Below are 26805 nucleotides of genomic sequence, written 5' to 3'. Positions count from 1 at the left end.
ATACTCTACCCCACTGCTCGTGGTAACGTGGTGAAAATACCAGAAGGAGAATGGTAGGTTATATGGTTACAATGTACAGACCCAACACCATGTGCATAGAGGAAACACATTGTGCATCTCATTCTAAAGTAGCCATGTATAAAACTTGCATGAAGAGAAATACAAAAAGTCAGGCAGAAATAAAGGTATTTTACTGACACAACATTGCACATATGTGCATTTTATAGGATATTGCTTCATTCCAACAATGCAGCCAACTAGATTGGAGCAAAAGCCTCGGGTTGGAGCTGACTATATTCCAAACAGATACTCTTCTTCTAATGGGTGCTGTTCGTATCATTGACATTGTATTTAAAGGGTTGGGGGACTCCATGTTAACACTTCCTTAGCACATAATCTCCCAATACTTTAAATACAGTGACAATGATGAGGGCAGTTCACAGTTGAAGAACAGTATCTCTTCGAAATATCGAAGGCCCCTGACCTGATGTTTTCCTTTTTTGAGCTGCATGTAAATCTGAACTGTATTTATGACATAACACCATGGTAATATATCACAGACAACATGAACATGTGTCCCATACTGTACAAGATATCACAAGATATTGTGCTCGAATGACACACTGATGACACACGATTAACAAGGAAGTAGGAAATCCCTAATAAATAATCACCCAGCTCCATTATGCTGTTTTTTTTTTCATTAGGAAACAGCTGTCACAGCTGGAAATATTGCAAGATATATTCTAAATGATATTAATGTAGAGAACAGGTATCAAATTAGCTGTTACGTCTCTGAAAACACCATCAAAGACGAGGAGATGAACTGATCCATGCAACAAACATTTAAAATATCACCAAAGGAACTGACAGAAGAAGAAGAACATTTAAAATTACACAGAGGACACAGTAAATAAATAAATAATAAACAACTAAAACTACTACCAAAAATATCACAGTGCAAACATTTTAGCTGTAACCATCTATCAAAAATTGCAAAAAATGTATAGACTTTGTTGTTGTAGACCTATCACTGGCAAACCTCCTCAAGCATATACAATATATTCAGTACGTAGAACAAAATACAAACATTAAACAGACTGTGTGGCCTGTTCTTTTCTTTGTGCTTGTGATGCCAAGTGAGGAAGCATAACATTGAAGTAGAAGGTCCCTAGGGATTCCTTAACAACTTTCCAGCGTCCCAAATCAAAGTAGATTGTCTCGACCGCTACCCACCTTTCCGAACAAACAACAAAGTCTCCCCACTCACAACCAGTCAAACCCATTTGTCCCAGTATTTGGAAATAGTACTCGTGATCCCTTTTTAGCTTTGGGTGCCCATGCTCATCGAAGCACAAGTATGGTATCTTGTCCTTGGCCAAAGAGGGCTCACTGTCTCGAAGTGAATAGGGGCACTTGATTTCAAGCACACCATGTGGTGTGTGCTCAGTTGGGTCGTACACAAATCTGTCCGGTGAGGCTCCAAGCCAAGGACAGCCTGGGTCAACAATGATGCCTGCTGGAGACAGCACTATATCATGCCCAACCCGTCTCATGAGATCCGCATCAGACTGTGCTGCAATGTCCTCATTTTTCCTTCCATACGCCACAGCCCGCACCTTGCAGAGATCACGTTGCGCAGTTAAGTTAGTCAGGCCCTTCTCTGTCCACTCGCTACGGTGTAAAACGTGGCCAAATTTTGATGCAGTAAGGCGCCACCGTCTTGCAGAATGCCAGGCGTGACTGTTAGCCTGCTGACGTGTGTTTCTTTCGAGACATGTAGCCTCTTCCTTTGTGAGAATGATGTCCTTGAAAGAGGGAAAAGTAGAAGCTTTAGATAACCAGCAAAGCAGCAAAAAGATGAAGGAATGAACTAAAGGAACGAACTGTATGATGCAGACCACATTTCTGTGTAAACATGTCGCACAGTTTGGAATATATATGAATTTCAAATAACTCAGGAGAAAGATGCTGTGGTGGTGCAACTGCTAGCGTCGCTGGCATCAGCAACGTTTTCCAGAGTTATTTGAATGTTACTGTATCTTGGGCATAGTGGCTGATACATTTCATTAATACAGTACTAAGAGTGCATAAGCAAAAGCATGTGCCATTTCATTACCTTCAATATATCTGCCTGGTACTTGTCTAGAAGTGCTGGGACTCTGTATGGGGTAACAGTGTCCGCAAACAATGTGACCTCTGTTGGCACGGCACTTCCAGCTGTTGCTGCTCTAATGTTCTGTGAACGCCACACTTCTCGACGTGCTGGCTTGTCGGACTGCTGGTACACCACTGGCGAACCCAGCGGAGCTGGACCAAACGTTATTTCTGTCAACGGTACCTTTGCTCCTTCTTGAAGTATGAAACCAAAATGATGCCCTTTACTCGCCAGACGTTCGGCAAAGCCTTTCAATGCATTCTTGACAGCCTCCCCACTCTCGTCCTCAGCTCGTGGGTCAAATAGCCGAACAGATGTTGGTGTTGGCTTCCCTCCTTCTCGAGGCTTCCTCCAGTCCACCTCTTGCACACTCAGTGGTCTCATTGCAGCTTTCCTTGGACGACGCCAACACTGTGGAAGGTCTGTACAGGAAATTTCAGGGGGAGCCTCGTCAAAACCCTTGATTCGTAGTAAGGACACTACACGGAGTAGGGCCATGGCATGGCTGCAAGCCCCAGCAACACCAGCAGGGCACTGGCACCACGAGTCTGCTACAGTTTTGGTTCTTGTCTGCAACACTAGATATGCTGCATACGGCCGCCCACTCTTGTTCTGGCTCAGGACTGTAGCACATGCCGCGCACGTATACCTTGCCAGACCTACGAAACGAATATTTAGTGACACAGACATTAACAGAAGCACATTACAAGCAAATTTCACTCTGTGTCAGTTACAGGCAAAAGTACTAACTACACATACTTAATTGACACGCACACACATTACACAACAAAAAGAAAAGATATCAGATATGAGTTTCTGAAACGTTACGTGATCTAGTATTTATAGACCACGCTGCGCGGGAAAGCGGGTTGGCGGCCTTGACTAATTCCGGGAACCTGACCTTATTTTCCTTTTCTTTGTGTCGAGAAATGACGGCTCGCGCGTCGGGAAAGTGTCCGTCTAATGTTGGAACGAAGGCCCAATATCGCGATCCGCGTCACAAGAACGTTCAAATGAATGCATGCGTGTAACTGATTAGTTTTGTTGTGGACGCTGGCATACGTGCTCAAATTAAGATACATTTTCGTGCACAACGTAGTCCTCGTCTAACGTCTTCGACGGTGTACGTTTCACTTCGAAGGCGTGAAAACATGCTGTCGAAGCTGTTGTATATTACCTGCGCTCTCACGAGTGCAAAAGGTTTCGTGCTAGAAATCAACGCCGTGCTTCTATCGAACCACGTACGCGACATATTCCTCATGTCTACATGCATGAAGTATGGGTATATTAACTTCGCTACACAACACTCCAATCATCATCGTTAAAGTGCGGTCGTCGTCGTCGTCTTCTGTACAGGTGCAAGGCCCACATACTACAAGGAAATACGTGTTCTTACCTCATATCCGTCGCATTTGTCATCACAGTGCTGGTGTCCACGTATGACTCCACAGCGAAGTTGTATGATTTCTTCAGCTGCCGCGAGGAATTCGATTTGTCAGCATAATAGATAATTTGATCGTCGTTTCAGTTATCAAAGGCACCGATGACAAATCCTTCGTCCAATTCTCATCGCCGCCAGGAATGCTCATTTGCGGTCGCGACATGTTTCGTCGATGCGATACGAAGCGAAAGTAAAACCCACAGCATACGGCATGGACGGCGCGGACGCTCGGACGGGCCAGACTCGGCTTACGGTGGCTCGATTCGGCTCGACTATGGAACTCAAGGGGTTGTCCGCATAATGGCGCAGCGTAATGGCGATAATGATGGGTTGCGCTATTTTGCATAGCCTCTATTGGCGGCAGGAGAGGATCGTCTGCATCGGTGAAGCGACGATGTAGATTAGAAGCGAGGTTAATTGTATTATTTCGTTATAGGTGACCGTGGGACTGTATCGACTGCGAGGAGGTCAGTTACAAAATGGAGTACTATTCCAGCATTAACGTTGGAACAATACCAGCGTGATATTCACTTCGGTTTCTTTACAGGTTGCTTCCTGTCTCAACGGTCACACATACGCGTGCAAGATTGCAACTGCTTCTCACATGGAATTGGTGTCTGTTGCCACTTGTTGGACAATTGTTCCTCGGCCATTTCGTTTGAGGAACCGTCGTGTTCGTCACTAAGGATCTTCATTGAGCTTTCAGTGCAAGCCTGTTCAAAGTTTCGAGGATTGTGTGTTCGGCGTTTGGAGGACTGCCTGGTGCATCGGATCATCGGATGGGATGTGTGTCCGTGCTACGTGTGCTCCATATGTGTGTGTTGGGATTAGTGAACCGTGTATGCTTTCCATTCGGCAAACGATGACGTACTGGATGCAATTTAAAGGTATGTGCAAGGGAATAAAATTTGGTGTTTCATGTTCGATGTGCTTGGAGCATTTTCTTCCTTGCTTTTTCTTTTTTTGCGAAGCGTGGATGTAATTTTTCTGTTAGGGAACTCGACAGGCGCAATGTGTTTCGCGTATTAGTGGGTACAAGTAACCATTTAATACGTCCGGTACACTGTGGCTCCTGGCGTCAGCAGGGATGTCGTACTGGTTGTTTCAGGGGGCACAGGGCACCTGCAGGTTTCGCTGGCACCGCGTGCACCTTGAAGTCACTTTTTTTAAAAAATGTGCGAGTTGACCAGACGACACCTATCCGTCACTGGGTTTAAGTGTACTCATTAAAACTGCCGAAGCAAGCATCGACCTGGTTCGCTCTAATTGAAAAACCGCTCTTAAACCAACATGGAAGCTTACATATGTTTAATCATATACGTAATCATCTGAAATTAGACTTCACGAAAGAACTCGCATGAAATACGAAGACGTCACGGAGTACGTGAAATAATCATTGAACTGCAGGGTCTGAGATTAACATTAATGGTGGAAGACGGCGTGCTGGTCTTTAGTAATTTGGCCTTAATCGGGACGAGACGCACTTTCCTGGATTTATGCATGCTCAGTGCAGTCGAGTTGGCAAGGGGCGCTAGTTTGAAGATTTACTGTTTATTTATTTTTTATTGCTGAGATGGATAGAGAGAGAGAATAAGAGTGAAGAAAGAGAAAACAAGTGACACAGACGGGAACCGATGCTATCGCAACCTTCAGTTATCCTCCCTCCCGCTTAGTCAACTGTCGAGAGGGAAAGCCCGTCTTTGAGGGGCCCCGTGCCGTTTTACACGTTATTGCAAACAGGAACAAACAGCGTACCATGATACCAGAAATTGTTCAATAATCATTAGCGGATCGATACCACAAGCTAGACGTTGCCAAAAGATGTACCATGTAGGACGTCGATTTAAAAGCCGGAAAATATACTTAGGTGGGTGTGGAGATAAGGCGCCTTTTTCACTTTTACCAGTGAAGCACGTTATTAGTCTGTGCTTAACAGCCAACCAACTTTTGAGGAGGATTAGGGTAGTTCAGGTACTTTGACAACGACGTCGTCGGCAGAGGCTAGTTGGGAGCTTCAAACGAGTGTATGCTGTCGTAATAAAATGACTCGTTGAAAGTAAGCGCTTGTGGTACGTATGATTTTGTGTTTTGATCTATTGTTCTTCTGTGTGCGCTTCTATCACTGAGGTTATGGACACATACCAACAAGCCCAGCTTCAAACTCTAACTTCACCGCACCCTCCAGTCTCGGAAAGTAAATTAGTTACGGGTAAAATAGGTATTTAAAGAGATTGAAACATTTATTTTACTGAAAAAACAAGCTTTCGGACGGAGTCCGTCCGTCATCAGGTGCGATACATTGAACACTTGGTAGAGATATTTATACTAATCTACATCAGAGAAAGGGGACAAAGAAGATGGTGAGGAGGAAATGCAAATTCTTATTAGAGAGGATTGAGGGCGCGAAAAAGAAAATACAAAAGAAAGCGATGTACAGTAGCAGCGTTACCGGAGACAAAAAACGTTGAGAGATCTCAGGTGAGCGAACATGGTAAACAAAATAATAATACGCAAAGAAAAATAAAATCTGGCGAAATTGTAACATGTCTGTTGAGAACACAAGGTATATGTACCACAGTTTAAAGACAGAGGGCCCAGGAGTTGGCCAAAAAAGGGGGGATGCATTATACAGTACTAAAGGGGATTGCTTCAGGTGGTCAAATCACCGATCCACACATGGTCTCCTGCAGTGGGTGAAAAACAGGTCAAGTGTTTGTTTTTTTTCACACAGACTACCATAAACGAATTTGAAGTACTCAACGATTTACAGAGCCTACGCAGAAGAATGCACCTCCGTACTTTCTTTCATGACAAATGCACAGATAGAGCTGAATCTTTCAAACGAACTTCTTCTTGGACACCTGATCCCAGCCAAACCAGCCCCCTCATAGATAATTACATTCAAGCCGTCCATAATGACGTCATGTCTGCATTTAACAATAGCCCAAAATCGCATCACGGTAACCTCTCCTCCAAAGAGAAAGTTGCATTGAATCACCTAAAATCCCGAGATGATATTATTATTAGACCTGCCGACAAGGGTGGCGGCATAGTTGTTCTGAACACCTCCGACTACACAGCCGAAGCCCTACGACAACTTAACGACTCGAAATTCCATAAAATCCTAGACAAGGATCCCATCAAATCTTTTGTTGCATTATTAACCAAACCATAGACGGCCTCTCACGTAAAAACCTGGTCCCCTCTGATATATCTAAATTCATGAAGCCAACCCAAGCAGCACAATGTACTGGAAGTCGAGTGCATTAGGGGTGGACGGTATGTGTTTTATCAATGTTCTCTAGTTTCATGAATCTGTTCAAGGCCTTTCATGTACCCGTCCACCCCTATTGCACTCGACTTTCAGTGCATTTTGCTGCTTGGGAAAGAACGTTAAGCCAGGCAATTTTTACCTTCTGATCAAAGTCCATAAGGAGAATCACCGAGGCAGACCTATCATTTCAGGTGTAAATACCCCGACAGAGAACATTCCTTTAGTTTTAAATAAGTGCATCAACCACATCCCTCTTCTTCTGCCATCATATGTTAAGGATTTTTCTCGGCAAGATCGATTCACTCAACAATCTGCAGCTCAATATTAGTAATGTCATTCTAGCGACCGTGGATGTAGTATCCCTGCACACTAATATCCCTTATGATGAAGGTCTTAAAAGTGTTGAAGCGTTTCTTGCTTTACATCCTCCAGATATTCTCCACAGCACCGCTATAATTCCACTCCTAGTGTTGGTTCTGAAATACAACAACTTTACCCCTTCGGACACCCATTATGTACAGATCCACGGAGCAGCGATGGGTTCGCGAGTTTCCCCAAATTATGCTAACCTTTTTATGGGCCAATTTGAACATAGAGCACTAGAATCATTTCATATACGTCCCCTAGCATACTATAGATACATCGATGACATATTCATCACCTTGCCTAATGATGAAACGTCTCTAAAACGATTCTTTGAGCATTTTAACTCGCTGCATCATTCAATTAAATTTTCCTGTCAATTCTCACATCAATCTGTTAACTTCTTAGACGTAGCCGTCTCTCTTAGATCGGGCTCACTTGTCACCGAGCTTTTTAAAAAAAAAAACACAGATCGACGCCAGTATCTCCATTTTGACAGTTACCACCTCCAGAAACAGAAAAGTAACATACCTTATGTACAGTTTTTGCGCTTAAAACGCATATGCTTAGACCAGGAAAATTTTTCTAAACATGCACGCGACGTGACTAAAGACTTCCTAAACCGCGGTTATCCTTCCCCTCTAGTCAGTAATGCCCTCCACAAATCAAAGTTACAGGAAAGAGATGTCCTACTAGCACCTAAAACTAGAATAGAAAGCCCAAACTTAGTTTTTACCATTCAGTTCCATAAATCTCTCAATAACTGTAAAACAATCCTAAGCCGCCATTTAAATATCCTTCACGCTGACAGGAAATTGAAGGAAGTTTTCCCGCAGGCACCCACGGTCGCTTTCAAGCGACAGACTAGCTTACGTAAACTACTAGTATCGTAAAAAGATTCACCATCAACCCCCTTGTGGCAAAACACCATGCCAGACCTGTAAATTTATTGTTTCGTGTACACAGATTGATAGCTACAAAAACAACTTCACTTTTAAAATAAAAACCTCTCTTAACTGTAATTCATATAATGTATGCTAGATAATCTTCTGCACCAAATGCCACGTTCAGTATGTCGCAGAAACGTCTCATTCCATGCGGGAACGGTTTTACGGACAGAAAGGAGACATTGTTCATCAGCGACCAACCCCTGTTTCCTTGCATTTTAACCTTCCTGAGCACGACTTTGACACACACTTAAAGGTCGTCATCTGACAACAACAAACGCAAAAACCGAGACACATTTTTAATTGCTAAATTCCAGTCCTTGACTGCCCATGGTCTCAAGGTTTTTTCTGGCCCACTTTATCATGTTGTTTCCCCAATTTCCGCGAAGGTTCCAAAACATTGCCGTTTTCTAAAAAAAAAAAAAAAAAAAAAAAAAAACACTTGACCTGTTTTTCACCCCCTGCAGGAGACCACGTGTGTCTTCTTTACCATGTTCGCTCACGAAGATACGGCGACAGGAAAATAGGCGATGTGAAGTTGCCGGTGATAAGTAGATCAAAGAGTGATATTAAACATTAGGAGGAACTTATTTATTTACACATGGTAACAAGACTTTCGTGCACGAGACTGCACTTCTTCAGGTTACAAAAATATGAACATGGCACAGGAACATATATACAATTGACGAAGGAGTTTTCGTATGAGAGGGTAACAAGGTGATGGAAAGGATGTAAACACAGGTAAAAATGAAAAGAACAGTTATACAAACGAAGGGGTATCAGAAGCCAAGTCCAAAGGCTTTTACACGGGAAAAGAGAAAGCATGTAGGTGACGTTCCAGGAATTAAGTATAAAAACCGTGCGGCTTCAGAGACTGCTGTATTCAGTATATCGGAGAAACCTCGAACACAATGAGGGAAAGGTTTTACGGCCATAAGTCCGATATTGTTAATAACCATACTACACCCGTCTCTACATCTCTACACATTTTAACCTCCCTGGACACGCTTTGGATACAGACCTCAATATCGTTATCCTTGAATCGGGTTATAACAGTGACATGAAGCGCAAAAATCGCGAATCCTTTTTAATTGCAAAATTCTAGTCTCTGAAGCCGCACGGTTTGAACATCCACGCAGGCCCACTACAATTATTCAACCCGTAAATATTATTTCTCGCATAAAATAAAATAAAATAATGATAAACACGCACACACGCAAACTGTAAAACAACTCAACATTTTTCTTTCTATATTCTCTTTGTTTGACTCTCTCCTGAGACCCCCCACCTCTGTCTTCACGTTCTCACGGTCCACTGGTCACCTTTGTACTCCTCACCTGTGTCCTGATTCCGTCGCCATAACCCTCCTTTTTATACTTAATTCCTGGAACCTGACCTACATGCGTTCTGGTTTCCTGTGTAAAGCCTTTGGACTCGCGTTATCTTGCGCTTCTGATACCCCTTCGTTTGTATTTATGTTCTTTTCATTTTTACCTGTATTTTCATCCTTTCCATCACCTTGTTACCCTCTCATACGAAAACTCCGGTTGTGCCTCATATGCACCAAATGCTCATAACCTCCAAACGCTCAAAACCTCCGAACGCTCATATGCACCGAAAAAAAGTTGGTGGTTTTGAGCGTTTGGTGGAAATGAGCAGGAGGGGAGAACCTGCTCATAAGCACCAAACGTCCAGAACATCCGAATGCTCATATGCACCGAAAGGCGGGCGACCACAAAGGCCGGGTCTTCCTCTCCCGCATTTGGAACAAGGTCATAGGGTGAGAAAGGTGGAATGAATGGCGATTACCAAGACCGCTTAATGTGTCAGTTTAAAGTTTATGTAACAGCTTGGTCCTGCTTGTATGTAGCCAGAACGAATAGCGCCTTCTCGTTTATGGATTTCAATTTGAGCTTTATTTTCATAGACATGGAGGCAGCCTAGGACAAAAGACTTGATTCTAGCTCGAAAGGCACTCGGCTCCCAGGGCTGTAGCAACAAAAAGCGTGGTCCCCTCCGAACATATGTCCGGGTTCACTTACAGTGCAGAAGCTTGAATACGATATTTATATAGGGTTTATATTATGCATACATAGGCCTGCAGTGAACATTTGCGCAAAACCCTTCTTTCGAACAAGAGAGAAACCAGGAAGGTAATCCAGAAGATGTGGGTTCGATCCCTACAGCTGCCTTCTTTCGAGCCTTGTTCTTCGCAAGTTGGTTAATCAATGCATCATAGTCCAGAGATATGATAACCATTGTTGAGGAACTCGTAGGCCCAGGAATTCGGAGCGGGAGGCGGACGTACTTGTACAGACCGTTTATTCCAAAAGAATGCTCGAGACCCCCAGTCACACGCGCTACTATAGCGCGCTACATCGTCCTTGTAGCCAAACCCAAACCGAAACCAAAATCCCAACCAAACAGTACCGCATATTTCACAACATCCTCCCCCCCCCCGCTTGTGAGCAGCAGCTAATTTATACAATCTCTAGTGGGCAAAGGAGTTGCACTGGTCGACGTAACAGTGCGCCGCTAGGCAGCCGAACGATGCACACCCGCACTCTCCGATCCGCTCCGTGTATAACAGAGTTCACGCGGCATACCTGCCACAAGTGTCGCGGCAAGCGCTCCTGCACAAGGAGGACAAGGTCCTCAGGCTTCAATGTCGCTCCGACTCCGCTTTTAACAATGTGATTGGACCGAAGTTGCAACAGGTAGTCCTTTCGCCATCTGTTCCAGAAGGAATTCAGCAGCTGCTCACGATATCGGTAACTCTTGATGAGGGTGTTGCTGTCCGACGTTGTGGGGGTAGCTGTGCCTGCTGGCAGCGCCGTCAGTCTCCGTCCAATGAGGAAGTGAGAGGGGGTAAGAACAGACAGATCCTCAGCTGAGTCGCAGACACTGGTGAGAGGGCGTGAATTGATAATGGCTTCGACCTCTGTCAGAACTGTGACGAGTTCATCGTGTCGTAGTAGAGCCTTCGCTAACGATCTCCGCAGAACATCTTTTACCGTCCGCACCAACCTCTCCCAAAAGCCGCCCCACCATGCTGCTCTCTCGACGATAAATTTCCACTGGATGCGGCTCTGAGAGAGGTAGTCGAGTACGTCGGGGTGGCGTACGCTCTTCCAGAGGCTGTTCAGATCCTTGGATGCTCGCTTGAAGGTTAGCGCATTGTCGGAATAAATGACTTTACACAGTCCTCTTCTGGACACAAAGCGACGAAATGCCATTAGGAACCTTTGGGTTGTCAAGTCGTCTACAATTTCCAGGTGCACGGCTCGCGTCACCGCACACGTGAACAAGGCTATGTAGCATTTCTTTGAGTTGACGTCTGGAGCTTTGTAAAAGAGCGGCCCCGCAAAATCTACTCCAGTCACCTCAAAGGGTTCGGCTCTTGTTATACGATCCGGTGGAAGTTGTGCTGTCTCTAGAAAAGCAGGCCGCGCTCTTTGACGTCTACAGCGGTGGCATTTGTACAGCTCCTTCTTAACTGCTTGACGTGCTTGGATAATCCAGTAGAGCTCCCTTAGCTCGACCAACGTGTCGCGGACACCCGAATGGAGCAAACGTCGATGCGCTCTTACGATAAGAAGTTGAGTGAAACGATGATCTTTGGGTAAGACAATCGGGTGCTTTACTTCTTCGCTTTCTTCTCCCCGTTGTAGACGTCCCGTTATGCGTAGAATTCCATCTTTGTCCAAGTAAGGATGCAAATCTCTTAGTTTCGATGTGACCTTTAGATGCCGTGATGATTTGACAGCTTCAAGCTCCTCCGAAAACGATTCCGCTTGTACTTGTCTTATCCAGTAGTTTTCTGCGCGTCGGATCTCACATGTAGAAAGTGGACCTGTTGCGGGTTCATCTCGTCTTGAGTTGTGCAGGAATCGGTATATCCACGCCGTTGTTCTGACGACGTTGTCTAAAGAAGAGCAGTTGGTAAGTTGGAGGATCGGCTCCGCTGGCGGCGATGGTAGAAGCAAAACGTGCGTCGCTCTTACTTCTTCACTAATATCCTTCCCCACGCCTGTGTTTGCACTTGGCCACTGTTCCTCTGATTCCTTTAACCATTGTGGTCCTTCCCACCAGTGAGTGCGCGAGTGTAACGAGTCAATCGAACTGCCGCGGGTCAGGAGGTCTGCTGGGTTCTGTTCCCCTGGACAGTGTCGCCAGCCAGATATGCTTCTTGAACTCTGTATCTCGGATATCCTATTAGCCACAAAGGGTTTGTAACGCTGAGCGTCACCACGTATCCAGCTGAGGGCGATCATCGAATCCGACCATAGTATGGCTCCATGTCTGTCGGGAAAACACGCCGCTACGTAGTCGCAGAGTCGAGCTCCTAGTAAGGTTCCAAGTAGCTCTAGGCGGGGAAGCGAGATGCGCTTCAAAGGAGCTACCCGAGCCTTAGCTAGGATGAGGTAAACCGTACATGCTCCGTTTTTGTATTCTGTCCTGAGGTATACGACGGCACCGTATGCTAGCAAGCTAGCGTCGCAGAACACGTGGAGTGTTTGGTGGTGAATTTCTTCTGTTCCTTTCAAGGCTCTCGGAATGGCAATTTCTTTGGCCTGGTGGAGTTCTTTTCGCCACCTCTGCCAGTCCTCAAGTACGTCAGTCGGGAGGTCATCGTCCCAGTTCAGTTCTCTCTGCCAAACACGTTGGAACATTATCTTTGCTCGGATAACGAAGGGCGCAAGAAATCCGAGAGGATCGAACACCCTTGCAGTCGCTTGGAGTAAGCTGCGCTTTGTGTCATCAGCCGTGATTAAGAAGTCCATGATGGAACGTAGCGCGACACGTAGTTGGTCTGTCCTGGTGTCCCAGATGACGCCTAAAACTTTGCTCTCGAGCTGCTGTGATAGACAGTCGTCGCCCTGTTGTCGAAGTGCCTCCCTCAATTGATGGTCATTGGTTGCCCACTTTCGAAGTTTCATGCCACAGTGTTCAACGATCGCCACGGATTCCTCGCAAAGCTGTCTCGCCTCTTGAAGTGTGTTTACGCTGGTCACCAAATCATCGACGTAGAAACTTTCACAAAGAATTTTGCACGTGGATGGGAAGATGTCGGACATCTCACGAAAGTGGTGTCGCAAAGTCGCTGTTAGAAGGAACGGGCTAGAAGTAGCTCCGAACGGTACCCGTGTCATCCTTAGGGCCTCAATTTCTGGCAATGGTTGGCCCATCCTTGGTGTTGTAGCATACCAGAGATACCTTAGCGCATCTCGGTCGCTCTCGGCTAGTGCAATCTGCAAAAACGCCTTCTCAACGTCGGCAGTTAAAGCAATTGTGTTGGCGCGGAACTTAATCATCACGTGAAGAATGTCAGGGTTGAGGTTCGGACCAGCGTGAAGGACGTCGTTCAGTGATGGGTCGTTTGAAGAGCTGGACGAGGCGTCGAACACAATTCTTATTTTGGTGGTTTCTCTTTCTCTTTTGATGATCGCTCTATGTGGCATATAGTAGACTACGTTATCCGACTCCCCAGTCGGCACCTTTTCGGCATGACCGTTTTGTTCATAGAGACGAATGGCTGCATCGTACTCTTCCATGAGTACACGATCCTTCATGAGACGTCTCGTTAATGATTGCAGCCTTGTTCGTGCTGCTTGAAGATTTGGAAGAAGTTCCTCTTTCTTGTCCGTCCACGGTAGTGACACTTCGTACCTCCTGTCTTTCTTCTCAATACTGCTACGAAACTGGGCCAGTACTTCGTTCTTCCAAAGGCTATCGTGTTCGACCTCGTTTGGCTTGATTCCGATGTGTTCAAGATCCCAAAATCGCTGAAGTTCTACAGATGCTTCGTTTTCGGTGCTTTCCACCGTAACCCGTAACACCCCTACACCGGTGTTGAAGCAGGAAGACGATGACGTAGTAGGCCCTTGAACTGTCCAACCGAATATAGTGTTGACGGCAAAGAGCTTCTCCGAAATACGTTGGGATTCGCCCGTCACGACCGCCCAGTAATAGTCCGAACCAATCAGTATCTGGACTTCGGGCTTACAGGTTGTGCCAAATACCGCGGCGTCGGCTACTTCCATACCTTTCTCGTTCAGTACTCTCGTAACGTTGGCGTCAGGAGAAGGCATAAGGTTAGCGGAGATCTCGGGCGTTTCCAACGCTTCGACGCATGTGTCCTGGCGCCTGTATTGGCTGCGAAGCCAGACCTTCACACGACGACACGTCTTTTTGAGCGGAGTACTACCGAAAGAGAATATGGACAGAGCTTCTTCCCCGACGGGTTCGCATTGAAGTTCGTGAGACAGTGACTCCTTTATGAACGTCCGTTGACTGCCTCCATCCAGCATGGCTCGTACAAATTGTCTCTTCCTATCTGTTTCCGCCCAAATGCGAGCAGTTTGGAGAAGAACAGGTCCAGTGGCCGCAGCTGCGTCGGATGTCGACAGCGCAGACGAAGCCATGACCCCGAGGCGTGCAGGGTTGGGGTCTTCCGCTGCTCTATAATTTCCTGGACGATCACACAGTATCGTGAAATGATGTCCGCCACAGGTTGCGCATCTTAAGCGTGGAGCAGTTCGACAATCACGTGACCTGTGATATTTTTTGCCGCATTTGAAGCAACGGCCCTCCCGACTAAGTAGGGCTTTCTTGTCACCCACCGAAAGATTGCTGCGGCAGTTTTCTATGCCGTGGTCTGCTGCCTTGCACAGCAGACATTCTAGCTGCTGTGGCGTCACTCCTGTAGTGAGTGCACCTGTCGTTTGTCGTTCGAACAGCCGCCTACCATCTCTTGGTGCAGTTCTGGAGTGCGGTTCGTTAAGATTCGTAGCGTGATTCCTCTGCATGTCTGGGAGCAACGTGTCCTTCTCTCTGCTTTCCACTTCGACTTTCAGGAAGTCCATAAAGTCCTCTACTTCGGTCCTACCTTCGCTAGGAGCTCCTTTGTGTTTGCGATTGTACTCCAGGGTGACCTCTCTTGGCACAGCCTTGCGTAAGACGCTCATCAGCATGATACCATACTCTTTTGTGCCGACATCCAGAGCTTGTAGACTTCGTACCCTCACTTGGACCTCGTCGTATAGCTCACGTAGCCGTACGAACTTCCCTGCGTCAACCACAGGTGGAAGATGCAGTAAGCGGTTTAGATGCTCCTCGACGATCAGGTGTCGTTGATTGAAGCGTTGCTTCAAGAGATCTATTGCAGTGTCGTAGTTTTCATTCGTAAGTGAGAGTCCACTGATAGCTGCTGCAGCCTTGCCCGTAAGATAGCTCTGCAGGTACCTGAATTTGTCGACTTTGTGCAGAGATTCGTTTGTGTGGATGCTGGACTGAAACTGATCCCAGAACGTCGTCCACTCGGCTAAGTCTCCGCTGAACTTCGAAATTTCGATCTTCGGCAGTCTCACCCTACAGGCGGCAGCGTTCTGCGTCGGCTGTACGTGTGGAACTCTGGAGGGAGACGAGACTGTCCGCGGTAGCTGTCTGTCGTACGTTCTCAGTTTCTGAGTGATCTGGGACTTCGCAGTGCAGATCTTCTCCTCATAAGAGAGAACGCCTTGGACTTCCTGTTCGAAGGCCTCCTCCGGCACGGACTCCTCTATGCTCTGGTCTAGAGTCTGCAACATTTCTTCCTTGGACTTCAAGATGTCCAGCTTTGTGGACAGCACGTCGGCGGCTGGGGCCGTTGTCTGCAGCTGTAGGTCAATTTCGTTGATGAGCTTCGTGATCGCCGCGCGTAGAACACCGCGTTTCTGCTTCACACGGTCCATCCCAGCTGCTGTCTAGTCCACCTCCGTCGTTGTAAGATCCCGGGTTCCGGCACCAAGATTTGTGTTGAGGAACTCGTAGGCCCAGGAATTCGGAGCGGGAGGCGGACGTACTTGTACAGACCGTTTATTCCAAAAGAATGCTCGAGACCCCCAGTCACACGCGCTACTATAGCGCGCTACATCGTCCTTGTAGCCAAACCCAAACCGAAACCAAAAACCCAACCAAACAGTACCGCATATTTCACAACAACCATGTTTTCGGTTGACTACGAACTCAGAAAGCCTGACATCTCTTATGGTTAATTGAGCACAGGATATTCTTGATCGGTCACTTTCATTGTGCTGAGACTTCTTTCAGCATCAGCGACAGTAGCTGGTGTGGTCAGAAAATAGAGTGCTGACGCAAATGCATCGTGTACGTTAAAAATTGTTTGGCGTCTCTTTGTTTGGCGTCCTCTCTTTTTCTCAATGACACAAAAGGATATTCCATTATAAGTTCGCTGGCATCGATGTCTACCATTTTTACTTCAAAATTTTTGCTGCGATTCTCCAGTTCAAGTTCCCATTGACGCTGCCCCAAGTTGTTAGCGTTTTACAGAAATCCAAACAACTTTTACCACTCCACGAGTTAGTTGACAAAACAGAAGATATGGCCTGATCAGTGAGAATAAGAAAGAACTGAGATTTGAATTTTCGTTCTGCAGAAAGACGACTCTTCCTTTTTATTTTTTTTTTTTTTTTCACTTTTAGGAGAAGGTAGCAGACATTGCAGAGCTGCTTCATGATCTTGTCGCGTTGTCTGTACTCCGCAAAATAAAGAGAGGAACAGAAAGAACAGACGCAATTTGTACAATACAAGCGGTGCAGCAAATGGAACCGCTTTTATGTTCCTCATTAAATCGCGTCCAGCATTTATTGTTCATTAAGATTAATGCTAATTTAAAAAAGCATGTCTTCCAATTTCGAACAAATGAGGAGTGCGAATGATAGCACTTTATTGGCTATGATTCGGTTTATCAGATGTCCACAACGACGCTCCTGTATTTTTGGGCGCACGAAACCGCGCGCAACCAGGGACCAATTTTTCCGGGACGAACTTTTCCGGGACTATTTTTTTCCGAAACTCCATCCAACATGCTCTACACATTCTCGCTCCTATAGTTATTCTACCTTCGGTCTGGAAGATGACTGGTTTGGTTCTTTGGATGATTGGTTTTCAACTCATTTCTGTTTGCTCACCGTTTTAGGCATTCAAGAACAACATTATTTCCTCTTATAAGTAGAACTCGGAAATTTACGTGCCAAAACCATGAAAATGGACAGATATTTAGACAAAAAAAAAAACCTAAACAGGCAAGAACATGCAAAACCAGACACGTTGTAGCACCATGCAAAAACTACTACTAATGTACGCTTCACGACGCAGACTTTATACTGTGGAACTGTAGCGAATGCTACAGAACCATTCGATGACGCCAGTGCCTGACTGCGACGCTGTGCAGCGTCAATCCTCCTTCCTGCACCGCTAGTTCAAGCTCACTGGGTGTTATCGTTGAACCTCTAACCATTATTCAGTTAAATGTTATTTCTTCAGTTTATTTTTACTACTCGTTTTCTCTTGTGTTTACTCGTTTATGTAGCTTAAGGCGCTATGGAGTCGACGGCGTTCCATGTTGATATCCGTTCATCGGCCACATTTTCTCTTACACGTTTTGTCAACCACACTCTACCTCAGGTAGGCGAATTTGATTCACTGTGGTGACGATGAAAGGTCTCGCCGTTGTTGGCCTCACAGAGGTGGGCAACGTCATGACTGACGGCCTTGGGGAATGTGCATCCTGGTCGACTTCTATAGGAACTGTGCCGACATATGATTTGGTCGAAAGACATTTAATCGAAGATCGAAACGGCAGCGGTCGTTTGATCGATTTTTTATTGGTTCACTTGGAGTGTTGAACGCCGGAGTTCTAAATGCCGTTATCCTAAGCAACATTTAACTGCGTGTAACCCGTTTGCTCGTAAACACATTCCTCATGCTAACCCACTTTGTCAAATAAAAATTGATTTCAAGTATTAAACATTCTTGGCAAATAAATAAAAAAATAAATTAATGACATTTTTCGATTATTTATTCCTGTTGAATGTGGATAAATTTTAACAATGTATCATTGTTTCTGACAATCAACTGACCATTGTATAGGAGAAAGAACAGTTTTAGTTTATTTACTTTTCGCCTATGTGCAGGTGAATCTAAATTTAGTTCTTGCAACAGACATGTAACCGAAGAAGTCCTTCGAAACCTAGACAAGATAAGCAGGGCAGCAGATCTTTGTATTTTCTCTATTTTTTTCGGATAGCGTGCATGTGTAGTGACCCAGATTGCAGATGCATACACTAAACGAGGTTGAACTAAGGTTTTATATGCTGTTAATTTAATATCGTTCGTTGTGCCATGGCGAAATTTCCTTCTTAGCATGCACAGACGGAGTGGCTTTCGCGCACATATGGCTATCCCGTTTCAGACCGTTCCCTCTAAATATGTCACCTGCAATGAGAAGGGTGCTCAGAAGAAACACAGACTATCGGCTGCTCCCAACCTGGGGCAACTTTCTTCAACATGTGTCCGACTGGTTCGTAAATTACAAACGTCTGCAAGTAACCAGCGGTCTCCCTGCAAAAAAAAAAAAAAAAAGGAAAGAAAAGAAAAAGAAATAATAATAATAGAAATGAAAAAAAAAGCAGAGTACCCTGATTGCCAGCTCCGTATGCTCGAGTCAAAAGTTACAGAAAAAGAGGTGCGGATGACACAGTGCATGCAGTTTTGAACTCCCTTCGAACAAACGTCTTTCGAACAAACGGCATCGATCAACCGGCTTTCGATCAAACGGTTTTCGACCAAGCGGCGTTCTATCAAACGCCTTCGATCAAACGTCATTAGACCAAACGGCGTTCGACCAAATGGGCGGACACTACGGCGTTCAAACACCAATTGACTCACGATAGATAAAAATAAACTTCCATAAAAATTCATTCTGACTACATACAAGCAGGACCAAGCTGTTACATAAACTTCATACTGACACATTAAGCGGCCCTGGTAGTCGCCATTCATTCCACCTTTCTCACCCTATGACATTGTTCCAAATGCGGGAGAGGAAGACCCGGCCTTTGTGGTCTCCCGCCTTTCGGTGCATATGAGCATTCGGATGTTCTGGACGTTTGGTGCTTATGAGCAGCTTCTCCCCTCCTGCTCATTTCCACCAAACGCTCAAAACCACCAACTTTTTTTCGGTGCATATGAGCGTTTGGAGGTTTTGAGCGTTTGGAGGTTATGAGCATTTGGTGCTTATGAGCTACTACCGAAAACTCCTTCGTCAACTGTATGCAGAGTGTTCAAAATTAAGCTTTCACTAGCACTTTATAAATAGTCGAACAAAATAAAACTCGTGCTATTCTTTCCTTTGCTTGAGTAAGAAACAGGTGCTACATAATTAGCAGCACCTGTTTCTTATACAAGTAGCGTAAAGTTATCATCCGGTTTCCTGTCGTCGGTGTGTTTGCGTAGCGCTCGTGAAAGCTTAATTTTGAACACCCTGTATATGTTCCTGTACCATGTTCATATTTTTGTAACCTGAAGAAGTGCACGAAAGTCTTGTTACCATGTGTAAATAAATAAGTTGCTCCTACCGTTTAATATTACTCTATGTTCGCTCACCTGAGATCTCTCAACGTTTTTTGTCTCCGGTAACGCTCCTACTGTACATCGCTTTCTTTTGTATTTTCTTTTTCGCGCCCTCAGTCTTCTCTAATAAGAATTTGTATTTCCTCCTCACCACCTTCTTTGTCCCCTTTCTCTAATGTACATTAGTATAAATATCTCTACCAAGTGTTCAATGTATCGCACCTGATGAAGGACGGATTCCGTCCGAAAGCTTGTTTTTTTTCATTAAAATAAATGTTTCAATCTCTTTAAATACTTATTTTATTCACTTGCGAGAGCTAGACTTCTACCATTTTTTACCCGTTAGTTTAGTTACGGGTAACTATAGTTACTGATAACGTAACTAGTACCTGTAATTAGTTCGTCTTCCTTATAGAGATTAAGTTTAAATTGCAACAAGTTACTTGCTTCAGTAACTAATTTATTTATTTCAGAAACTCATATTTCTTACGGTAGTATCGGAAGCCGTTTGCTTTTTTTCCCGCTACCTGTTTGTGACTGGTAACCCGAATGGCTATCCGTACTTCTGAAAGAAGGGAAATTTGAAACAGAATGCAGCTGTCACCATTATTCACAAACAACGTAAGTACTAATTGGCTCATAGATAGAATGGCGTAGATGCAGGCTAGCTGGTGGACAAACTCCTTGATATGCAAGCCTGAGCGATGTGCAAGACACCATTGTGTTGTGTTATTTACGTGTCTTGCCCATCGCTCAGGCTTGCCTATCATGTAGTAATTGGCTCGTCAAGCGACAGTTGCCATTTTCTGTCCGCAAGCCTTGGTGAAGCAAAAAATAATTTGAAAGGTGGGAGGAAACCGGACGAAGCACAGTAGATGTTTATTTCTTTATTTTGCCCTCGGGGCCGTAATTAGTACTTCTCTGAAATAATATTCCTGATTCTCATCGTTCACATTTTCCATCATCAACATTTCTTAAGCACTGATAGATTGATATTTTGTTTTTCTTCCACTGGCGCAGAACAGGACAGCAAAGAAACAAAAAACGTTTTGATGGACCGAAAAGTGCGGTTATCGGGTTTAGGAGAACTCGTCACAAGCCCGGTCGTCACAGGCCAACTGGTCATAGGTGAACTCGTCACATGGGCATCTCGTATGAGGAACTGCCGTCAAGCCGGAATAATCGTCACAGTGAACCTGTCACCTGCTCACCGCACCGTACTCCCCAACGTGTGAAATACATAAAAGGCTCTCCTGACCTAACCTTGGTCAGTCTCTCAACTTTTGTCCGCGCCCTAGCAACGGAGCCCCACGCTGAGTTTTCGTCACTTCCATGCTCTCCGTGCCCTTAGCAAAGACGCGAAATTTGTACGGTCAGCGGCCTTCGGAATCCGGGTTCGCGGAAGTGCGGGTCGGGCACTGGACTAATCCCTTTGGTAAAACACGGTGAAACGCATTCCCTTTGGAACGGGATCAACCTTGCAACCAGTGTTGCGGTGACGAACCGCCCCCCTTGACAAGTGTTCCGGTGACAAAAGGACCTCGTACCAGAGGGCCGGTGTGACCAATTATCCGGTGACGAGTGGGATTGTGACGAGTGGACCGGTTCCCGCGGTTATCACACTGGTATTGGGACTAGTATCCCTGTTGAGCGATTGTTCAGTGTTGGTAGGGATTCTTTTGAAACCAATTGGGGAGAGGGGGAGAGAAACTTACCGGCTTAGTTTCAAACAAACAGATGTTAGGAACTGATCTTCTTTCTTTGCGAAATGGGAAAGTCAGTTTAAAGAAAGTAACTGATCTACTTCTAAGTGTAAGATGGCTATTACCATGTGTTATATATTAGCTGTTATTTAGCCACCTTTTCCGAGTAACTTTTTCCATAATTGCTCCCTTTCCTCCCTTTTTTCTCTTCGTCCATGCACACTTTTCCCTATGTTAGGGAGCTCGTTAAGCGACCACATTGGCCCCAGACATGAATTACAACTGCCGTTAGATATGGTAGCCAGCGCTAGAAATCACCGTTAGCGAAGCAGATAACCATTAGAGACACACAGGGAAAATGTGCAACTGGAAACAAATTATCATCCAAAAACGTAATCATGAAATACCGTCCGCAAACAACAATCCCTCCCGAAACGCACCGAAATGGGACGCGTAATGGGTCACCAAGCTCGAGCATTGTTTACGCATCGTATGTGAACACAGAGAATGTTATTTGAGGTCGTAGTTACGCGTTGTCGCAAGTCTTTTGTTGCTCGTGTCGTCACACTTCATGTCGCTCCCGGTTGACTGGAGGACGAGTCAAAACAAAACGAACAGCAGCATGTTGTGTGGGAGGAACCAGTAACATATCTTAGTCGATCGCCATTCTCATGCAGGATATAGTTCAACGCCACATCGCGGGTTAAATTGCCACTACGGACGAATAAAAAAATATTTATTTTATTTGCATTATAAATTAGACTGCTATTACAAAATAGGAATGCCATCAGTGAACATTACGCGCTTCCACGAAAATTTAAAACGAGCCGCAAGTCTTCATAGTTTCGGATTATTCAGGAGTTGGTGACGTCACCGAGAGTTCTCACATCTGGGCCTCCATGAGTCCAAGCAACGGCTTCTGTCTCCGCCCTTCACGCTACCATCGAAGACTGACAGTAGCTGTTGTGAGATTACGGAAATCAACCTTCGAGATGCAATGTTGACAGACGCATGGCAAATTGGGCACCCCATGACGTCATACATCTCAAAATTATAAATTAATTTGATGGCACTCTCGCGCTACTTAGAGAATCAATATTTTCAGAGAATACAGCGTGAGACACGCAAATCCCAATTAGATCAATTCGGTAGGATTTCGAAGCTCAGAGATTTTCTCGGTAGCGGCAACTGAGCCTCTCAGGGCATGTACTGCTTGCAACAGAGTTAACTGAAACGCAGCTTCGCCCTACGGAGCCTGAGGAGATGCTCTAGCGGCGCTTCCACTATCCCACTTGTGTTACAGGGGTTCCCGTCGTTAGCCAGACATTCCGAATTGCTGCAACGGTGTTCTCCTGAGTTCTCGTTACAAACGCCGCGCATGTTTCTGTTTATACTCATTAGGCAAGGGGCTGCATGGTAAGTAATATCGCCTGGAGGCGATGATGTTGCACAGTTGGTACTCATTTGGGGACTCTCTTGGTCGCCTGAATATACCTCTACCCGTCAAACGTCATCATGACGTTGGTAGACAGACCGAAACCGAAACAGATCGGAAGGGGAGAGCTGGGTTCCACGAATTGGCAATTGTTCGCTGCCTCCTATTGAAACAAAAGTAGGACCGACCGAAGGTCGTGTCCCTTTCAGGGATCATCGTAATCCCCTCAAGACCGTGGCTTTCGGGTGTGACCTTGTTCGCCACTAGCTTTGAACGTAGTTCAACTCTACCAAATTCGTGGCGCTGTCGAACACTGTGACGTCATTTGTTTACAAACAGGTAGAGGTCTATTTATTAGGATATCAGAATTTTTTATTTGTACTCATTTAGAATAGATTTTAAGGTAGCACTGCGAGGCATAGCTTGTCAACCAGTCACGGATATACACAACATTCCACAATCAAGCAAGCAATGTGCGGGCATATCCTGGGGGATTAATAACTTCAAGACTGCTATATTTATTGCAACAGAGAAAAACATACAATTGACATAACAAACAATAAATAACTAGAAACTGGTATAAAATCTACATTAAGGAAACGCAAAAATATGTGAATATGGGCTTAAGTATATAACGTACATAACAATATAAACACATATATGTACACTCAAGTACCCTCAGGTGGGCAAAATTAATCCACAGACCCGACCACTGTGGCGTCGCTCACGATCGCGGTTGTCTCGCGACGTAACAGCCACGAATAATGTACACTCAAGTACAGTGTCAGTAGCGTTGCCAAACTGAGTTAAAAGGAATCAGGATAAACACAAGTGTATGGCGGATTTAGTCAATTCAGAATAAACCAGGAGCAGCCAGGCACGGGATAAATATAAACAATGATAAACAATAGTAGCCAATCTGACCCAGTGGGTACCGAAACAATAATCAAAACGAGACTTCTAGTTCCCTGCCACACATCACATTGCGTATCCTAGGGTTTTCCGATGCTCAGGAGAACGTGTGTGCGAGAAAAGTATTTGTATCGGGACTGGTATGCTCTTAAGGTAATACCGACATGTGATTTTAAGCAGCGCAACAATCCAGTCGGAAGCACAAGTGGCTTGTAGAGGGCTTTGCGCTCCTGGTGGGTGTTGTCGGAAGCTGGAGAAAGGAAGCAGTGTCGGACACTGGCCCCAGTGCCGTCGCCAGGCAGTAGCGGCATGTTGTCTTCTACTGGTCGATACATCGCTCCGCTCCCAAACGTGAGGCGATGCTTGCGGTCGAAGTCTGCGTCGTTACCGTCAACATGAGCATGAGAAGAGCATCTGGGTGAGAGACGGCTGTGCAGACTGCTCCTGGTCGTCGTGGTAGGGGCTGCAGAATCAGCCGCACACTTGCACGGACACGTGCGAGTCGGGCATGCCGGTTCCGCGGGGGGGGGGGGGGGGGGTCCAGGGACGCTGAAACGGTGTGGGACGCAGGCCCAATGGGCGATATAGTCCCTCGCCCTGTACGCCAGAGGAGGACCCAAGGCGTTGACGCCAACAAAGTGCCGCAGATTATCATGTCGAAGCATGTATAGGTCGGAGTTGGAACAGAGAGCAGACTTGCTGCAATTGCTCGGCGCAAGTGGTGCCTCTTTTCCGATCACATGACAGTTTGCCTAAGATGAGCGATGAAGAAGGTTAGATTAAAAGTTTGAACTGGCTGTATTCCTGAAATGCTGGCGTCTATAGCTTACATAGTGCTGTGTGGTTCACAGCGCCGTACCCTGAGCTGTACTGGAGCGCGTGGATTGAGAACATGCCGCTACTGGATCTCTGAAGGCTACTTTCACGAAGCGTCATAAAGCGTGTGAGCGTATCGTCTACCTGACTGTGTTTTTTGTTCTCCGGGTCACGAACCGAAGAGGAGGTTGTATTCCTCTACATCAGTCCTGAATGGCGGTGATGGAATGAACCCTGAGAGCCGGATGCGCTAGGGTAGCTTCTCAACCGGTGGCATCACTCGACAACGGGGCCATTGACCGTTGCTCTCCGTTGCAGAGAGTGATGGCGGCATAGCTTCCCCCATATGGCGATCTCAGTTTCGAATGGGCTTACAGTATGCTTCGATCACGAGTTCCATGCGGCGTGGTCGTGATGAACACAAATGAGGAAAATTGCGCACCGGACAATTGCTCACCGGACAGTTGCTCACCGGACAATTGCTCACCGGACAATTGCTCACCGGACAATTGCTCACCACAGAACCGCTGAAGCCGGACAATTGCTCACCGCCTCTTTCACTGCACTTATATGTAATGTTATTTCGCGTTCTTATGTGATGTGATTTTGTTTCTCTTTATGGCGCTCATATACTTGACTTTTTTATGTTAACTGAACTCTGGTGTACCTCCGACCGAAATCCCCGTTGCAAAATAAACTACTGTAAATAAATGTTATCTGACGATAAAATGCACAGTCGCGCGCAGGAAACTGCCAACAGCGCAACATATGAGCGCCCCATGGATGCAGGTTCTGACAAAGACGCTTCATGCGTACCTGCAAGTGGACGACCTCTCGCCTCACCCTCTTCACTGGTGTATTTCCTAATCTATTTGAAGCAACTTAGACAACTAAAAAAGAAGTTCAGCTATGGCATAAAAAAATCAAGCGTCATAAACGCGAAATAAAATCACAATATAAGTGTGGTGAAAGAGGCGGTGAATAATATTGTCCGGCCTCAACGGTTCTGTGGTGAGCAATTGTCCGGCCTCAGCAGTTTTGTGGTGAGCAATTGTCCGGTGAGCAACTGTCCGGTGAGCAATTGTCCAGTGAGCAATTGTCTGCGCCCCAACGAAAACGTCGTCGTCTTGCTCTCATGCGTGTTTTCGCTATTCCACACACTCTTAGACGACAACGCTTAATAGGCGGCCCTTTTTTGCAATATTGTGCTGCTAATATAAAAGGCATCACGTCATCCTGTACAGATAGTCACTTCGTAGCACTTAGGCTAAGCAATATTATGTGGCGCGTATAGCATGCGGCACCTTAGACTGGATAGGCGTTACAGGATGCCGCTTCTTGCTAGCGTTCACATGTAACACTTGTATAGACGGATTCACGAGTGCGTGTTCCCTGCAGCAGGTTCGTCAACTGCCATCCAGGATATATGTATTAAGTTGCGTATGGCGTCGCCTCGAAGGCTGTTGACGTGCCTGTTGCGGGGAGCACTCCCAGTCAACACAGGTGGTTGGCATAATCTAAAATCTACGTTGAATATCGTCGTACTATGTGAAACACGAATTACCAACATGTATTCCTGCACTGCTCCGCTCTGCCCTATTCTATCCTGTCCATAATTATCACCGCTTGGCTCTTGGTTTATCTTGAATTGAATAAATGTTCCATTACCGGTGCGTTTATCTTCCTTCCTTTTCACGCTGCTCTACGACGCTACCACATTTCAATCCAGGCGAACAGGTTGTCCCTAGATGGGTGCCAGTAGTGCTCCGACATGCTCTCCATGCGATACCTGCATAACAAGCGCCGTGCTGATTACGACAACTGCAGACAGCACCATTCCACGCATTTGGACCGCCTTGCTAGCGACGGACACTCCTATAACACGAGTGGGATAGTCCAACTCTTATCATTCCGTGTATCCAGCGCCGTGCACACCCAGCAATCCCAGCAATCTGTGCCAAAACGTAAAGCACACTTCACCACATTCGCCTGGACATCAGGGGAAGCGTGAGGCACATGCCCCATAGAAATACATGTATTCGGCAGACAATGTTGCCTATAAGTCTATTCGCGTATGTAGGACGGCGAAGTTCTCCCGGATATGAAGTGAAGGGTTCACGGCGACTACCTTCACAAAATTTGATGGCGATAGCCCCATTCGTCTTGGTTCCCCAATGACTATCGCTAACACATTGATCTCTATGGGGAAAAGGTGACCGCTAGGGAACCGACAGTTTTGCGTTTACAGGAAAATGGTCTGGACGGCAGGTACCTTAAGTCATGTAGTCCCAGAATTCGGGAGAACTTTTGCATAACGCGAGTAACGTGGGAGATATCGGCT

General features: G+C 45.8%; 1 protein-coding gene across 1 annotated transcript; it reads right to left on the bottom strand.

Annotated features, from left to right (window-relative positions):
* Positions 1-1091: 1091 nt before the first annotated feature.
* On the bottom strand, positions 1092-15916 carry LOC135377721 (uncharacterized). Its single transcript, XM_064610353.1, has 4 exons — positions 10790-15916; positions 3555-3631; positions 2120-2663; positions 1092-1808 (listed from the first exon to the last, which is right to left on the bottom strand). Exons 1-4 carry the CDS (start codon positions 15914-15916, stop codon positions 1092-1094), a joined length of 6465 nt encoding a protein of 2154 aa, XP_064466423.1.
* Between the last annotated feature and the right edge of the window lie 10889 nt (positions 15917-26805).

Source organism: Ornithodoros turicata, chromosome 1 (assembly GCF_037126465.1).
Source record: "Ornithodoros turicata isolate Travis chromosome 1, ASM3712646v1, whole genome shotgun sequence".
NCBI lineage: Eukaryota > Metazoa > Arthropoda > Arachnida > Ixodida > Argasidae > Ornithodoros > Ornithodoros turicata.
The sequence above is the reverse complement of the archived record's forward strand: the minus strand, read 5'-3'. Positions and strand labels throughout refer to the sequence as shown.

Excerpts from the sequence above, each read along its gene's own strand:
- LOC135377721 (XM_064610353.1), bottom strand. The coding sequence starts at position 15,916 with ATGGACCGTGTGAAGCAGAAACGCGGTGTTCTACGCGCGGCGATCACG. Across the intron at positions 3,632-10,789 it reads TGCCGCGACACTTGTGGCAG|CTGAAGAAATCATACAACTT; the intron begins GTATGCCGCGTG and ends TCCTCGCGGCAG. Across the intron at positions 2,664-3,554 it reads ACAAATGCGACGGATATGAG|CCATGCCATGGCCCTACTCC; the intron begins GTAAGAACACGT and ends TGGGGCTTGCAG.